General features: G+C 43.0%; 2 protein-coding genes across 2 annotated transcripts in view; one reads left to right on the top strand and one right to left on the bottom strand.

Annotated features, from left to right (window-relative positions):
• LOC145351095 (protein CEBPZOS-like) overlaps positions 1-15,864 on the top strand; it is a 652,257-nt gene that overhangs the window by 627,784 nt on the left and 8,609 nt on the right. The gene's annotated exons all lie outside the window — the stretch shown is intronic.
• slc30a6 (solute carrier family 30 member 6) overlaps positions 1-15,864 on the bottom strand; it is a 144,964-nt gene that overhangs the window by 128,376 nt on the left and 724 nt on the right. The window contains exon 2 of the mRNA XM_080200697.1: positions 11,538-11,575. Coding sequence (XP_080056823.1) covers positions 11,538-11,575 — 38 coding nt within the window. The remainder of the gene's footprint in view (positions 1-11,537; positions 11,576-15,864) is intronic.

The raw sequence follows: 15,864 nt of genomic DNA, 5'->3' as shown, positions 1-15,864 counted from the left end.
TGTGCCCACAGCTTCTCACCCGCCAGACATCTACTGTCAGACATGATGTATTGTAGAGTTTAGCAAATGCTACGACCAAAAGTAACAAAAGGTTAGTACAATTATACAAATGAATAACTATTCGAATAGGCAAAACCAGTGACAAAAAATGTATATATATCTTAATGATTCAATTTCAAGACCATTGCAGTATTACACCAACTTTCACCAATTTTTCACACTTTCCCTCATTTCATAGTACTTGATTAATCTGAAAATATTCTCTAATTTTGGTATGGTTTTCCCCCTTGCAAATGATGAAGTAAAACATAAGAGCTGTTGATTAGTTTTCCAATGGCCCCACCTAGTGGATGAATCCCAGATTTTTCAATCTTTTATCAGGATCCCATTTTCCAAGTAGATGCCTGTCAAACTACACACTCAGGAGCAATTTCAGACTTCTATCTTCAGAACAACAGTCCCAAACACAGCTTGGATTTTGTGCACAAAATTAGGCCACCCCATTTTAAAATTATGCCACTGCATACCTCACTCCAAAGGTGATGATTGGGCAAGAATGATTTTTTTGCTTGTTCTCAAACTCCCAAAGCTGATCAGTTTTTAGATAAGTATTTTAATTGAATCTGTCAAATAATTTTAAAATATGAAATGAAGTAAGAATGGGATGGGAGCGAAGAGCAACAGCTCACATAGATGGGAACCATCTCAATTCACAGACTTAGGTCTCATGGCACAGGAAGACTCTGGTCATCATAAAGTGTTGACAGAAATATCACAAAGTCTTCTCACACATACTGATACCTGGCAAAGAGGAGCTTTGATGAAGTAGGTTAGCTATCTGCTCAACTATAGCGGATGTTGGACATTTGTCTTTGGACATTTTACTACATTAAAGGTGCTATATAAATGAAAATCGACGTTTTATGTAAGCATTGAGCTTCTAAAACCAGAACAAGTTAAGGGAGAAAATAAATTTCAGAAACATAAATACATAAAAAAGCTTTATATGCATTTGTGAATGCAGTACTGAAGATTTATTATCCATTCAAGAGGAAGAAAATCCATATGGGCAGGGCAAAGAACCACAGTCTACAAATCAACTGAAAGCATGAGACTAATAGAAAATTGGTGCTGCAAGTACAGAAGATAAAATCTAACCTAAAAAGCATCAACAGATATTTGGGTTTTGCAATATAAATCTTTCCTAAGGAGCTGGAGGTTTTTTTTTAAAAAAAGGGGCCGACTCTGAACACCTTCAAATACTCTGTAATGCTTTTGAAAATGAGCTATTTTCTTTCTGCACTTTACACATACAAAAGTAGAAGTCGAGCATCTTCCACCTTTTCACGCCTTGTGCTACCAACTTAAATGTTCAGTTCCAAGGGTATCACATGCTCTGTTTAACATTTTATTCTTGATGTGCGAGAGTATTATTAACTTATCCAACTCAGGAGGGAACCACAGTTGAACGTAAAATAGTTTTTGCTCAACATCCAGAAACGTGTAATTGGGTAGAGATCAGGTCTTTCCCTCTCTAGCACTGTGGAACCAAGGTGGCATCCTAATTACTGCCTGGATGATATCAGTCAAAGTTATCACCATAAATCAGGTCAAACCTGGAACTTTTCGGCCTTCATAAATTATGATAGAAATGGCTGATACCTTTATACATTGGAGAAACACTTTTTGTTTTGCACTGATTAAAACAGATGTATAGTTTTGCAGATTTATATCTAATTGGCAGGAACATGTTACAAATAAGCACAGCTTCATATTCTTCATCCTCAGTCTAATTAACACATTGTCTCCAAGTCCTACCTTTGTTTAGACCCTGATGTTTCCACCAGTCTGCACAGCTCAACAGCAGTGTTCATTTTACTTTCCTTTTTATTATCAAAGTACCTATAATGCCACCTTATTGTTACTGCTTAAGCAATGGAAATTGGATACTTATTCATAAGGATATTAAACAGCAAATCATGCCATCATCCTCCAATCAATTTACAGCAGAAGACATGCACTATATTTAGCATTATGTTTATGCATTTAATCCCAGGATTTGGGCAACGATGACAAGATTGCCAAGGCGCTGATCAAGGATCCATTTGGCCTTGGATGGCATTGTTACAGCTATTTCCATTCAGGCAAAAGAGAAGTATTTCATCACCCTACCAATGTATTTCTTGTCAGTGGTGGACAGAATTTGAGGGAGTTAAAAAGTTAGTCCTGTTGCAGAATATGTAACCTTCTGCCTGCTCTGGTTATGATGTTTACATGGCTGATCCACTTTTCTTTCTCTCTCCAATTTCAGGACAATAATTTTAAATTTGAAGTTATAGATGACAAGGAACTAATGTAAATCAGGATAAAAGCATCTTGAAGGGAATTGCTTGATAGAGCAGACGCAGCACGGTTTCATTAAAGGGATGTCGTGTCTGACAAATTTACTGGAATTCTATGAGGATGTGTCTAGGGCGGTGGATAGAGGAGAGCCGGTGGATGTGGTCTTTCTAGATTTTCAGAAGGCGTTTGACAAAGTACCTCACAAGAGGTTATTGCAGAAGGTCGAGGGACATGGAGTTGGGGGTAGGGTGTTAGCGTGGATAGAGGATTGGTTGTCAAATAGGAGGCAGAGAGTGGGGGTCAACGGGTGCTATTCGGATTGGCGGATGGTGACTAGTGGAGTGCCCCAGGGGTCGGTGCTGGGGCCTCAGCTTTTTACCATTTATATAGATGATCTGGAGGAGGGAACCAAGTGTAGGGTGTCGAAATTTGCTGATGACACCAAGATTGGGGGAACGGCAAATTGTGCGGAGGGTGTGGAGAGTCTGCAGAAGGATCTAGATAGGCTGGGCGAATGGGCCAGGAAATGGCAAATGGAATTTAATGTTGGCAAGTGTGAGGTGGTCCACTTTGGTAGGAAGAATGGTAGGAAGGACTATTACTTACGGGGCGAAAAACTGCAGCAGGCGACGGTGCAGAGGGACCTCGGGGTCCTTGTGCATGAGTCGCAAAAACCCAGCTTGCAGGTGCGGCAGGTGGTCAGGGAGGCGAATGGGATGCTGGCCTTCATAGCGAGGGGGATTGAATATAAAAGTAGGGAGGTCTTGCTGCAGCTGTATAGGGCATTGGTGAGGCCGCAGCTGGAGTACTGTGTGCAGTTTTGGGCGCCGCACCTGCGCAAAGATATTTTGGCCTTGGAGGGAGTGCAGAGGAGGTTTACTAGGCTGATACCAGAGTTGAGGGGGTTGAGCTATGAGGAGAGGCTGAATAAACTGGGCTTGTACTCGTTAGAGTTTAGAAGAATGAGGGGAGATCTCATTGAGACGTATAAGATGATGAATGGGATGGATAGGATAGAGGTGGAGAGACTCTTCCCGCTCAAAAAAGACAGTAGGACTAGGGGGCACAGCCTCAAGATAAAAGGGGGGGCGGTTTAGAACGGAGTTGAGGAGGAACTTCTTCACTCAAAGGGTGGTGAATCTCTGGAATTCTCTGCCCGTTGAAGTGGTGGAGGCTGCCTCGCTAAATATTTTTAAGACGCGGGTTGATGGGTTTTTGATAAGAGAGGGGATTAAGGGTTATGGGGAGAAAGCGGGAAAGTGGAACTGAGCAGCGACAGATCAGCCATGATCTTATTGAATGGCGGGGCAGGCTCGAAGGGCTAGATGGCCTACTCCTGCTCCTATTTCTTATGTTCTTATGTTCTAATGGATATGAGAGACTTGATGCAGGACATAATAGAGTACTAAAATATGAAATTAGGTTTATGGCCTTTAGAGAGGAAAAATAGGTTGGAAATAATGCAGCAATTGCAAAGAAAGAAAGATCGTGGTGGGGTTTTGAGGAGTAAGGTGGGAACAGATGGTTTTGAAAAATAAGTTCAGTACTGGTTGAAATGACACCATTTAGTGTCAGCAATCATGGGGTCTCCTCCATGGTTGCTCCTCAGTTTTGCAGAGTAGAATGAGATGAGCTTGTAGAGGACATAAGCAGAGATAGAAGCAAAAACAAGAGAGAGGGAGAAAGGTAGGTTCAGGAACAACACAGGAGGAAGCCTGGAGGGCTTGCTGGGCAAAGGGAATGGAGTGAACACGAGGGAGTGGTACAATGGTTTCAATTTTAGTGACGAAGAAGTCCATGGTATAGAAGATAAGACTGAAGGGAGTACTTTAAAAGGGGTGGTTCTATGCAGCAGTTATCCTTGCTCTACAGCATTACTAACGGTGACAGTGGCAGAGAAGAGGGGGAAGGCTGAAATCACTTGGTGCCGTGCAGCCAGTTCTGATGATGGATGGATAAACCAGAACTTGGACAATAATGACAAGGCTGCATACTCAAGTCTTCAGACAGCGAGCGGACACAGCAGGAAAGAGTTGTTCAAAGGTAGAGATGTGGCTGAGTTATTGCATGGTGTACAAGGGTAGTTGCAATTTCAGGGTGTGAGATACTCCATTGAGGTAAGATTAAGACTTAGTTTAATCTCACATGATTAAGGTTTTTGTATGCGTTTGACTTAAAAATGGCCAGTTGATTGGAACCGTGGTTAGAAGTAATGAAATTGTTTATTCCCATCATGCTTTAGGGTTTACTGACTGTTTATATTTGTCAAGTTGCAGGACGCTGACTTCTTTTTGCCACTGTTGTGACATTATTTTAAAGGAATATGCATATGAGCAATCAAATCAGTATGTACATAGAACATAGAACATAGAACATAACAGCGCAGAACAGGCCCTTCGGCCCACGATGTTGCGCCGACCAGTTACAAAAACAATGACCCACTAGCCTATACCAATCCCTTTTCGTCCATAAACCTATCCAGAGATCTCTTAAACGCCCCCAAACTAGACGCATTTACAACTGCAGCAGGCAGGGCATTCCAATCCCTCACCACCCGCTGGGTAAAGAACCTACCCCTGACATCCGTCCTGTAGCTACCCCCCCTTAATTTAAAGCCATGCCCCCTCGTGCTAGCTTTCTCCATCCGAGGAAAAAGGCTATCACTATCCACCCTATCTAAACCTCTAATCATCTTATATGTTTCAATAAGATCCCCTCTTAGCCGCCTTCTTTCCAACGAAAACAACCCTAAATCCCTCAGTCTCTCCTCATAGGACCTCCCCACCATACCAGGCAACATCCTAGTAAACCTCCTCTGCACCCTCTCCAACGCCTCCACATCCTTCTTGTAATGCGGGGACCAGAACTGCACACAGTACTCCAAGTGCGGCCGCACTAGAGTAGTGTACAGTTGCAACATTACACTGCGACTCCTAAATTCAATCCCCCTACCAATAAACGCCAAGACACCGTACGCCTTCTTGACAACCTTATCTACTTGATTCCCAACTTTCAGGGATCTATGTACACACACACCTAGATCCCTCTGTTCATCCACACTATTCAAAGTCCTCCCGTTAGCCCTATACTCGACACATCTGTTGCTCCTACCAAAGTGAATTACCTCACACTTCTCCGCATTAAATTCCATCCGCCACCTCTCGGCCCAGCTCTGCAACCTATCTAAGTCTCCCTGCAGACTATGACACCCTTCCTCACAATCTACCACACCTCCAACTTTGGTGTCATCAGCAAATTTACTAATCCACCCAACTATACCCTCATCCAGATCATTAATAAAAATTACAAACAACAGTGGCCCCAAAACAGATCCCTGAGGCACACCACTCGTAACTGCACTCCATGATGAATATTTACCATCCACCACCACCCTCTGTCTCCTATCTGATAGCCAATTCCTGATCCAACTTCCTAGATTACCCACAATCCCATACATCTGCATTTTCTGCAGAAGCCTACCATGGTGAACCTTATCGAACGCCTTACTAAAACCCATGTATACCACGTCAACTGCCTTACCCCCATCCACCTCTTTGGTCACCTTCTCAAAAAACTCAATAAGGTTAGTAAGGCACGACCTACCCGCTACAAAACCATGCTGACTATTTCTAATCAATTCATTACACTCCAAATAACTATAAATCCTATCCCTAATAATTTTTTCTAAAACCTTGCCCACAACAGAAGTAAGACTCACCGGTCTATAATTCCCGGCAAAGTCTCTGTTCCCCTTCTTAAACAATGGGACAACATTCGCTATCCTCCAATCCTCCGGGACTACACCAGAGACCAATGACGACCTGAAGATCTGAGCCAGAGGCTCTGCAATCACCTCTCTAGCCTCCCAGAGAATCCTAGGGTAGATCCCATCCGGACCAGGGGACTTATCTATTTTCAGCCCCTCAAGAATTTCCAGCACATCCTCTTTATCAACCGTAATACTGTCTATTTTACACCCCTGCAACCCAATGTCCTCCTCAGCTATATTCATGTCCCCCTGCGTGAACACCGAAGAGAAATATTGGTTCAATACTTCTCCAATCTCCTCCGGTTCCACACACAACTTCCCCCTGCTGTCTGTAACTGGCCCTAATCTTGCCCTGACCAACCTTCTGTTCTTGACATACCTATAGAACGCCTTAGGATTCTCCTTAATCCTATCAGCCAAAGTCTTCTCATGTCCTCTTTTAGCCCTTCTCAACTCACTCTTCAACTCCCTCCTAGCCAATCTAAAGCTTTCTAGTGCACTATCTGAGCCCTCCAATCTCATCCGAACTCAATCCAATCTCATCCGTACAGCAGCATGTAGAGTGTATTTAGGAATTCTGGCTGTGCTATCTCTCTACGAATAATGGTTGTGAATCCCTAAAGTAAATCTGTGTGCTGACACATCCTGTAATGCATCTTCACATAAACCGGACCCAAATATAGTGAAATTGTGGAAGATCACCAGGAAAACAATGAGCACTCCAATACCAGGCAGGATGCCAACACCTACCAGTCAAGAACATCAAAGCAACTAGTCCAGATCTCAGGGAGGTCATAGTATCATGACATCCAGAAGGATCAGTAAGCCACCTATACTTTACGCAGATCCTCTAATATAGGCCTATCTTTTGTAGTAATAGATTTTCTACCAATGTACTGTGCATGCATTTTCACTGCTAATGTAATGGTTACTGAGAAAGAAAAGGGAATGTTATAATACCACTTAGGGAAAATGGCAAACAAGCACTGTATGTGTGCGTGCACGCATGTGTAGAAATTGCAGCTGTACTGTCTCTGTGAGTAATGGTTCCCGAATTCTGAAGCAAATCTGTGTGCTGAGCTATCCCTGTAACATAACCTCAAATAAACGGAACCCAAGTATAGTTTACTAGTCCTGCGGCAAATCCCAACCAATCCTGTGTGTGAGATTAGTGAGTTTGTAAAGTAGACACAGAAACATAACAGTCAACACACTCTGACATGAGATATGAAGCAGGACAACAGACCAAAATGGTAAAAAAGTTGGTAACTCGCACTTTGTAGAAACTCTTCTCTGGAAGTCTTGTTCACAATAATACTTGTCATACCATAATCAATCATCTAGATTTTGTGTGAGAGACTAGGGGCCTCTAAAGATCTTGGGTTTTCCTTCACAATCCATTGGGAGATATAGAAACAAAAGAATTGATGAAGGTTATGCCTCTACCCAAGGTAAAATAATGTTTATTTATTTACGTGATCACTGCTTAGAGACATCGAGCATGTCAGGGTTTAAGTTGCAAATCATATTTAGTGTCAGATTCAAATTGTTTCAAGGGCCAAAGAAAATGAAATAGAAAAGGTGGTAGAGGGATATGGATACTGTGGAATATGAGGAAGTGGTTGGATTAAATCTCATCAGACTGCTTCTGAAATAAACTACTGACAACTCTTTACAAGTACACTTTCTAATGTACAGTACACATACTTTCTACATAGACATCCTTAGACTGGAGAATATAGGTGCAACACCAAACTGTCAGATGTTGAAACTTATTTTGCTATCATTATGCAGTTTACTGTTACAGCATGGACTGGTGAAGCTAAAGCAGTTAAAACAACATGCCCGTTATGAAATTGGCTTCCAAGATTACCTCAAGCTGAAAGGGAAAAACCTTAACTTCCAACAGCAGGTCTCTTCCCTCCAGATATCCTTATTGTGGCAGACTGGACGATTAAGCATTAACATTACCCTGGAGTACTGTAGACTTATCCCAAGCACAAAGTAGGTTACACAGTCTGCAACAGAGAATTATTTTGATTGCAATTCCCTTTCACTCTTTATGCAATGTTGGAACCAACTCAACTTAAAGGAACTTGTTTTGTTCTTCCTCAAGGAGCAAAGTAATTAATTAATTTTAAAACAAGTCAAAAGCACAAATTTGAGCCCACACTAGGTTCAGGAATCCCATTCCAGGTAGCATGGTGAGCAGCTTGTGAAAAATGAGTGACTTGCCATTGCCATCCTAACCACAGCATGGATGCACAGCATGCTAATCCAAATAATTACATCACTTCAAGTGCAACAGGAGCTTGATCATAGTAGGCACCAAGCTGTCACAAACTGCTACACAGTGTTATTTTCAGTACAGAGTGCACTTTTCTCCTACATAATTACTTTACTGGTGTCTGGTGAGGGTTCGGAGCCAACGTGAGTTGAGGGTTTTTCAGTCTGCAAGAGAGTGTTCTGCAAGCAAGATCTGTTTTACTAGTGCTCCTATTTTTATAGTTATTACTGTTCTGTTGAGCTACTGTTATGTGTTTAAAGATCATTCTTTAAACATTGTATTTGACTACCTTATCTGTGATCTTAATTTACCACACATACCAACTTCTGAACTACAGCTATTATCTGTAACCTCAGAATTTGTTCACCACATATTAACAGACACTTTATGATGTCAATAACATTAAAGGTCTAGACGTTCAGGTTTAACGCCACCTCTCGTTGCCAATTACTTAATACAGGCCTTATGAAGGGCTTTTGGCAAAGATGTGGAACGGTTATAAGATAACGCCCCCTTACAAGGTGCTAACATCCATGATGTAGGATGGAGAGACATTATCAAATATTGCTGCTGCGTAAGACTGACTTTAAAGTCTGATCCTATAATAGCTAGACATGGAAAAAGGTTGAGCTATAAACCTGAATCAGGTTATACATGAACTTTTAATCCTGTGTCTCCAAGTCAGGTGAATCAGTAACTATGAAGTGAAAATAACAGATAGAAGTTTAAATGGAGTTCCAAAACACCACAGCACAAAACTAACACTAAACTTAATAACATTAGATATGGATGAACATCAGAGCCAGAATTCAAATTAGGATTGCTTCAGTTTATGACCAAATGTCCTGCAGTCTTTTACAACCCAAACACTCAAATAACTATTTCTGGTAACCTTTCTCTGAGGGGTGATCTTATAGAAATCTATAAAATAATGAGGGGTATTGACTCGTTAGATAGTCAATATCTTTTCCCAAAGGAAGGGGAGTCTATAACTAGAGGGCATAGATTTAAGGTGAGAAGAGAGAGATACAAAAGGGTTCAGAGGGGCAATTGTTTCACACAGAGCATGATGAGTGTCTGGAACAAGCTGCCAGAGGTAGTAGTAGAGGCAGATACAATTTTGTCTTTTAAAAAGCGTTTAGACAGTTACATAAATAAGATGGCTTTTGAGGGATATAGGCAAAACGCAGGCAACTGGGACTAGCTTAGTTGTTTTAAAAAAAGGGCAACATGGACAAGTTGGGCCAAAGGGCCTGTTTCCATGCTGTAAACCTCTATGGCTCTATGAGGTGTCAGAAACAACTTGAAACATTAACTTTGTTTCTCTGTACACTATCCTGCCAGAATTTGAGTATTTCCAGCACTTTGTTTTTATTTCTAATACTGGATCTTTTTTTGTTTCCCTATACTTCTAATTAATAATGCTTCACCTATTTGTTAACCTTTTGTCAAAGGTGAAAATCCCAAGCATCAACATGCCCTCAGGTCACATGCACAGACATACTGTAAAGCAATGCAATTTTTAAAAAATATTTGTTCATATTATTCATTTTATATTCAATAACCATTTTCTTTCCACATCTCAATGCCATTTACATTCAGAAGTGCAGATGAGCAACCTATTGGCTGGCCTCTGCCAATGCTTTTGCTCCATTGCAGAGTTTAAAAAGAACTGTAACTGTTCTTTTTCACTGAACTGCTAAATCAGTAATTTTTTGAAAAGCCACAAGTGGCTGACTTCCCCCTCATCAAGTATGGGATGCTGGCAGTGGTGATGTTAGTAAATTAGGTTCACGAGGCCCAGGCTAACGTTCCAGGGACACCCATCTTATCACAGCAGCTTGTGCAATTTGAATTAATTTAACTAGTAAATCTTGAATAAAACATTAATCTCAAAACGGTGATCATCAAAGTTACTGGACTGGTTGTCCTTATCCAGTCTGGTTTTCATATGGCTCCAGACCCGCAGTCATATGATTGACGCTTAAGTATGCGCTGAAATGGCCTTACAAGCCACCCAGTTTTATCAAATGACAACAGAGAAGTCAAATAATAAAAAAACTGGACTGACTACCTAGCATAAACTTTGACACAATAAATTACAAAAGGTAGTTGGTTCTGTAAAGTTCTCCTCGCTAATCTCTGGTGACTTTTGCCAAAATGAGTAGAGCTGTCCCACAGATGAGTCAAGCAACTTGACAGTCATTCTCACCAAATCATACCTTTGCAGCCAATGTCCCAGACTCCTCCAGAAACATTCCTGTGTATGTCCTGCCCAATCAGTAGGACAGACCTCCCAGAGATGGCGGCACATTTAGAAGGGAGTGGCACTGGGAGTGTTCAACATTTACTCTGGACCGCAAGAAGTCTCATGGCATCAAGTTAAACACAGACAAGGAAGCCTCCTACTTTTTACCACCAAGGAAGCTCCCTCAGCTGATGAATCAATGCTCTTTTATGTTGACTACCACTTGGAAGTAATATACATCCCAAGAACGATTAATACAAAATCATCTGTTCACCTGTTAGCTCTAGGATGATACCGAAACAGGAATGTTTGGGAATGGGGAGGAGGAGAGAAAAATACGCACTTTTTAAAATCCGGTTCTTTTATGGTAGACCCATGCATGTGATCAGCCAACGGAATGAACATGTGAATTACTTAGTTGGCTCTTCCTTCAATTCTCTTTAGCTCCAAGGGAAAAGCTGCAGTTCTGCTTAGCATTTATGGTATCACACTAAGATCAGCATTCTAATGTTTAATGAAAAATGTAATAACAATCCCACGTCTTATTCTATGCTACTGTTTAAATTAATATCTATGTAAGCAGCACATTCTCTCTCCACCCACCCCACCACCCCCACTTTTCAACAGGAAAGGTTTCAAAACTATATTTGTGTTCAAGAAACTGAAACTAATTGAAAAAAGGTAACTCAAAATTTTGGTCATCACACAAAAAAATACTGTCAGATGCTATCAGTTAAGAGACAGGAGGTACAATAGGGTATCTTGTCATCATTTACATGTACATTTCTTAAGGCAGCATAGCCACAAACAAGTGAAGGTATATTCTTAACTCAAGTTTTGTACGAGTAAAGAAAAGGGAGAAATTTGGACAGCGTTAAATGTTTACTTACCAGAAGGTAAGTGCTGGTATCCTGTTTTCTCCTGTGACCTGGAAGATCAGGAAAAAGTTGATTAAGCTCTACGTGGATTTGCTTAAGTAATTTTAAAACAACTATACTATTAAATACATAATTTCAAAGAAATCAAGTACAATATAAACAAACTTTTTTTTAAAACAAGGTGCCCCTAATAACCCTTTATTTGAACAACAGGAATTTTTATTGCAATCTTGAACTTTTCAATTTGGCATTTTCCATTTCCTGTCTTTCAAAGCAGATTGGAAAGCTATATACTGAAAACCTTAGCAATGCATTTGCTGTTTTGGAAAAACAGCAACAAAGAAAGAAACTGCATGAAAACACCAGGGATTATAAAGAAGGCTATCAAACAAACATTTGGACACACAAGCAGTAATATGGAGTCCAAATGTTAGCTTATGGCCTTTTTTATAAACTCCAGTGCTTCCATTCAGCACTGATGTATTTTGCTACAGTAGATGCTACCATGCAAAGCACTGTATGTAGTCATACCAATACAATAATACAGATTATTTTCTGCAGATCACAAATTTGTGGCAAATTCTTGAGTTTATATAAGATTTTTAAAAATCAGTTCCTGCAACTCTTCCAATGTCTAAACAGTTGCATAGCAAGTAGCAGTATGTTGCAGTCTAAAGTGATCCCAGATTAGGGCGTCTCCAGAGACTCAGATCTAGAGATCATGGTAGATGGTGAAATTTGAATTCAATAAAAATCTGGAATTATAAAACCATTTGTCGATTTTGATAAGAATCCATCTGGTTCATGACCTTTAGGAATATAAATTTGCTGTCCTTATTGAGTGTGACTACAGGTCCACAGCAATATGTTGACTCTTTAATTCCCCCCCCCGCCGAGGTGGCAGTTAGGAATGGGCAAATAAATGCTGGCTTAGCCTGTGACACCCACATTCAATTAATAAAACAAAACATTCAATTTCCAGTCTGTTATTTGTGGTGTGACAATTTTATTCAGTCTAAATTTCCCTCCTTACATTTGCAGCTTCATCCTGCCCTATCTCAGCTCACATCACTACTATTCCAACTATAACCCACATGGGTGATGAGATTCATACTGGTGCCTCAATTGATATTATATTCCTTTTTATCCATATCCATGACTTTGATGGCCTGGGCCTTGCTGGTCAGTACCATTAACAACAATAACACTGAGGGTTAAAAGCGATACAAAATCTAGTGGTTGGCCTTTCATTCAGGCAAGCACCCTTCCAGCAATTTTTGCAACCAAACCAGTTATACAGTTTTGGTCTTTTCTCTGGAAAGATGTTGAGAAGACGTGTTCAGATGTTAGCCAAGTCTGCACCTCTAAAAACCAGGCATAGGCTATTCAAGCAAACAAAGGGAAAATTTTCCAGCTAAAATACCATTGTGCCCTGGCACAAACAATGATCCATGTTTCACATCTATTTATTGCATGTCAAGAACACAAGACCATCATGAGCAAGGCTTAAGCTTCACAGTCAGCAACAGATTGCTACAATCAACTCAGCACTAGTAGCAGCTTCTGAAGGCCTCATCTCCTCGTGCCTATCATCTGATAGAGACTGTCAACATCAACAAGTGACGATCTGGCATTCAATGCCTAAAAGGGTAATGGTACAGATTCATCACTAAGTTTCAAAGGGAGTTGGATAAAAACTGGAAAAGAAAATATTTGTAGGGTTATAGGAAATCGTAGAAGAATGAGACTAACACCAAGAGCTAATGCAAGCACAACGGATCAAAGGACCTTCTGTGCTGTAGGATTCTTTAATCTATGCAGTAGACACTGTTTAAAATTCAGAATTTTTTATCTTCCAATTTGCAAAATAAATTTATAAAAAAGATTATCTTGCTAGAAAACAATGCTCCATATTTACAGACAAAAACTGAAGCAACCTGCCTACGGACAGTCTAGGACTTGGAACATGGTAACTGCTGTTTGATATAGATTTTTCATTCAAGACAAATTAAGTTATACCTAATATCATTCGCCTATCAGCTGTCTCTTAGGATAGCTGTAAGATTTCCTCAAAAGATTCCAAAAGGATGTAAGGAAAAATATCACAGATTGCACCATATATGTCAACCTTTGAAGTTATGGAAGCTTTACATATATGTGGAGTAAAAAATGTAAACCGCTGGTGTTGGTGAAGGAGGACCCATTTCCAATCATTAATCAACATGTGTGATCTACTGTGTGCGGGTGTATCTTAAAGTCCCAAGCAGCTTCTTGGCAACACAATGCTGAAGGCTGAGCTGTAGTCAATAAATAGGAGTTTGACACGTGTGCTTGTTATCTAGGTATTCCAGGGTTGAGTGCAGGGCCAGGAAAATGGTGTCTGCTGTGGACCTGTTGCGGCAGTAGGCAAACTGTACCGGATCCAGGTAGTCTTGTGGAGGCTGGAATTGATTCGTCGCATGACTAACTTTTTGAAGCACTTCAAAATGATAGATGTCAGAGCCACCAGCCAATAGTCATTAAGGCACGCTGCTTGGTTTTTCTTAGGTACTGGGATGATGGTCATCTTCTTGAAGCAGATAGAATATAAGAACATAAGAAATAGGAGCAGGAGTAGGCCATCTAGCCCTTCGAGCCTGCCCCGCCATTCAATAAGATCATGGCTGATCTGTCGTGGCTCAGTTCCACTTTCCCGCCCTCTCCCCATAATCCTTAATCTCCTCGCTTATCAAAAACCCATCAACCCGCGTCTTAAAAATATTTAGCGAGGCAGCCTCCACCACTTCAATGGGCAGAGAATTCCAGAGATTCACCACCCTTTGAGTGAAGAAGTTCCTCCTCAACTCCGTTCTAAACCGCCCCCCCTTTATCTTGAGGCTGTGCCCCCTAGTCCTACTGTCCTTTCTGAGCGGGAAGAGTCTCTCCACCTCTATCCTATCCAACCCATTCATCATCTTATACGTCTCAATGAGATCTCCCCTCATTCTTCTAAACTCTAACGAGTACAAGCCTAGATAGGGACCTCAAATTGTTGTAAAGAGAGGTAGAAGATGTCTGTGAATACCGCCGCCAGCTGATCCATATAGGGTCTGAGTGCAGGTCCGGGTACCCCATCAGGCCAGTCACTAATTCCAGGAATCCTTCAAGATTTAAGGAACTTCCACCAGCTAGGTATAAGGCTGTGTCATCCTTACCAAGTCTGGCTATATGTGACTCTAGAAACACAGCATTGATGTAGCCTCTTAACTGCCCTCCAAAAGCAACCAGGAATGGGCAATAAATGCTAGCTAGCTAGCCAGCCAGCCAGCGACACCCATGTCCCTCAAATGAATAAAAATCCATCCACCTCCCACCCGAACCCACCACCCAATACCCCCACTTACTCACTCATTCTCTTACCCTCTTATCCCACCCCAAACAATCCCCACCAATCCGAACTTCATCCCACCTCCTCCTCCTCCCCTCCCGCCTCCTCCCCGCAATTCTCGCCCCATCCTCACCATCCCCAACCCCCCCACCCGCCCCCTCCTCACCCTCCCCAACACCCCACGACACCCCCCTCCACCCTCCCCAACACCCCCTCCACCCTCCCCAACACCCCACGACACCCCTCCACCCTCCCCAACACCCCCCTCCACCCTCCCCAACACCCCACGACACCCCCCTCCACCCTCCCCAACACCCCACGACACCCCCCTCCACAACCCCCACCCTCCCCCTCCACAACCCCCCACCCTCCCCCTCCACAACCCCCCACCCTCCCCCTCCACAACCCCCACCCTCCCCTCCCCCTCCACACCCTCCCCCTCCACCCCCCTCCACCCCTCCACACCCTCCCCCCACCCCTCCCCCTCCACCCCCAACCCTCCCCTCCACCCCCCAACCTCCCCCTCCATTCTCCCCCTCCACCCCTACCCCCCACCCCTCCCCTCCCCCAACTCCTCACCCTCCACCCCTACCCCCCACCCCTCTCCACCCCTAAACCCCACTCCCCACCCCCCCTCCCCCCACTCCCCACCCCCCTCCCCCCCACTCCCCACCCCCCACTCCCCACACCCCCTCCCCACTCCCCCAACTCCCCACCCCCCCTCCCCCCCACTCCTCCCCCCCACTCCCCACCTCCCCCCTCCCCCCCTACCCCCCACTCCCCACCCCTACCCCCACTCCCCACCCCCCTCCACCCCTACCCCCCACTCCCCACCCCCCCTCCACCCTACCCCCCACTCCCCTACCCCCCACTCCCCCACCCCACCTCCACCCCTACCCCCCACTCCCCACCCCCCCTCCACCCCTACCCTCCACCCCTACCCTCCACCCCCCACCCCCACTCCACCCTACC

Source organism: Carcharhinus amblyrhynchos, chromosome 12 (genome assembly GCF_965287045.1).
Source record: "Carcharhinus amblyrhynchos chromosome 12, sCarAmb.v2.hapA, whole genome shotgun sequence".
Classification (NCBI taxonomy): Eukaryota; Metazoa; Chordata; class Chondrichthyes; order Carcharhiniformes; family Carcharhinidae; genus Carcharhinus; species Carcharhinus amblyrhynchos.
Note: the sequence above shows the minus strand (reverse complement) of the source record. Positions and strands in the feature narration are given on the sequence as shown.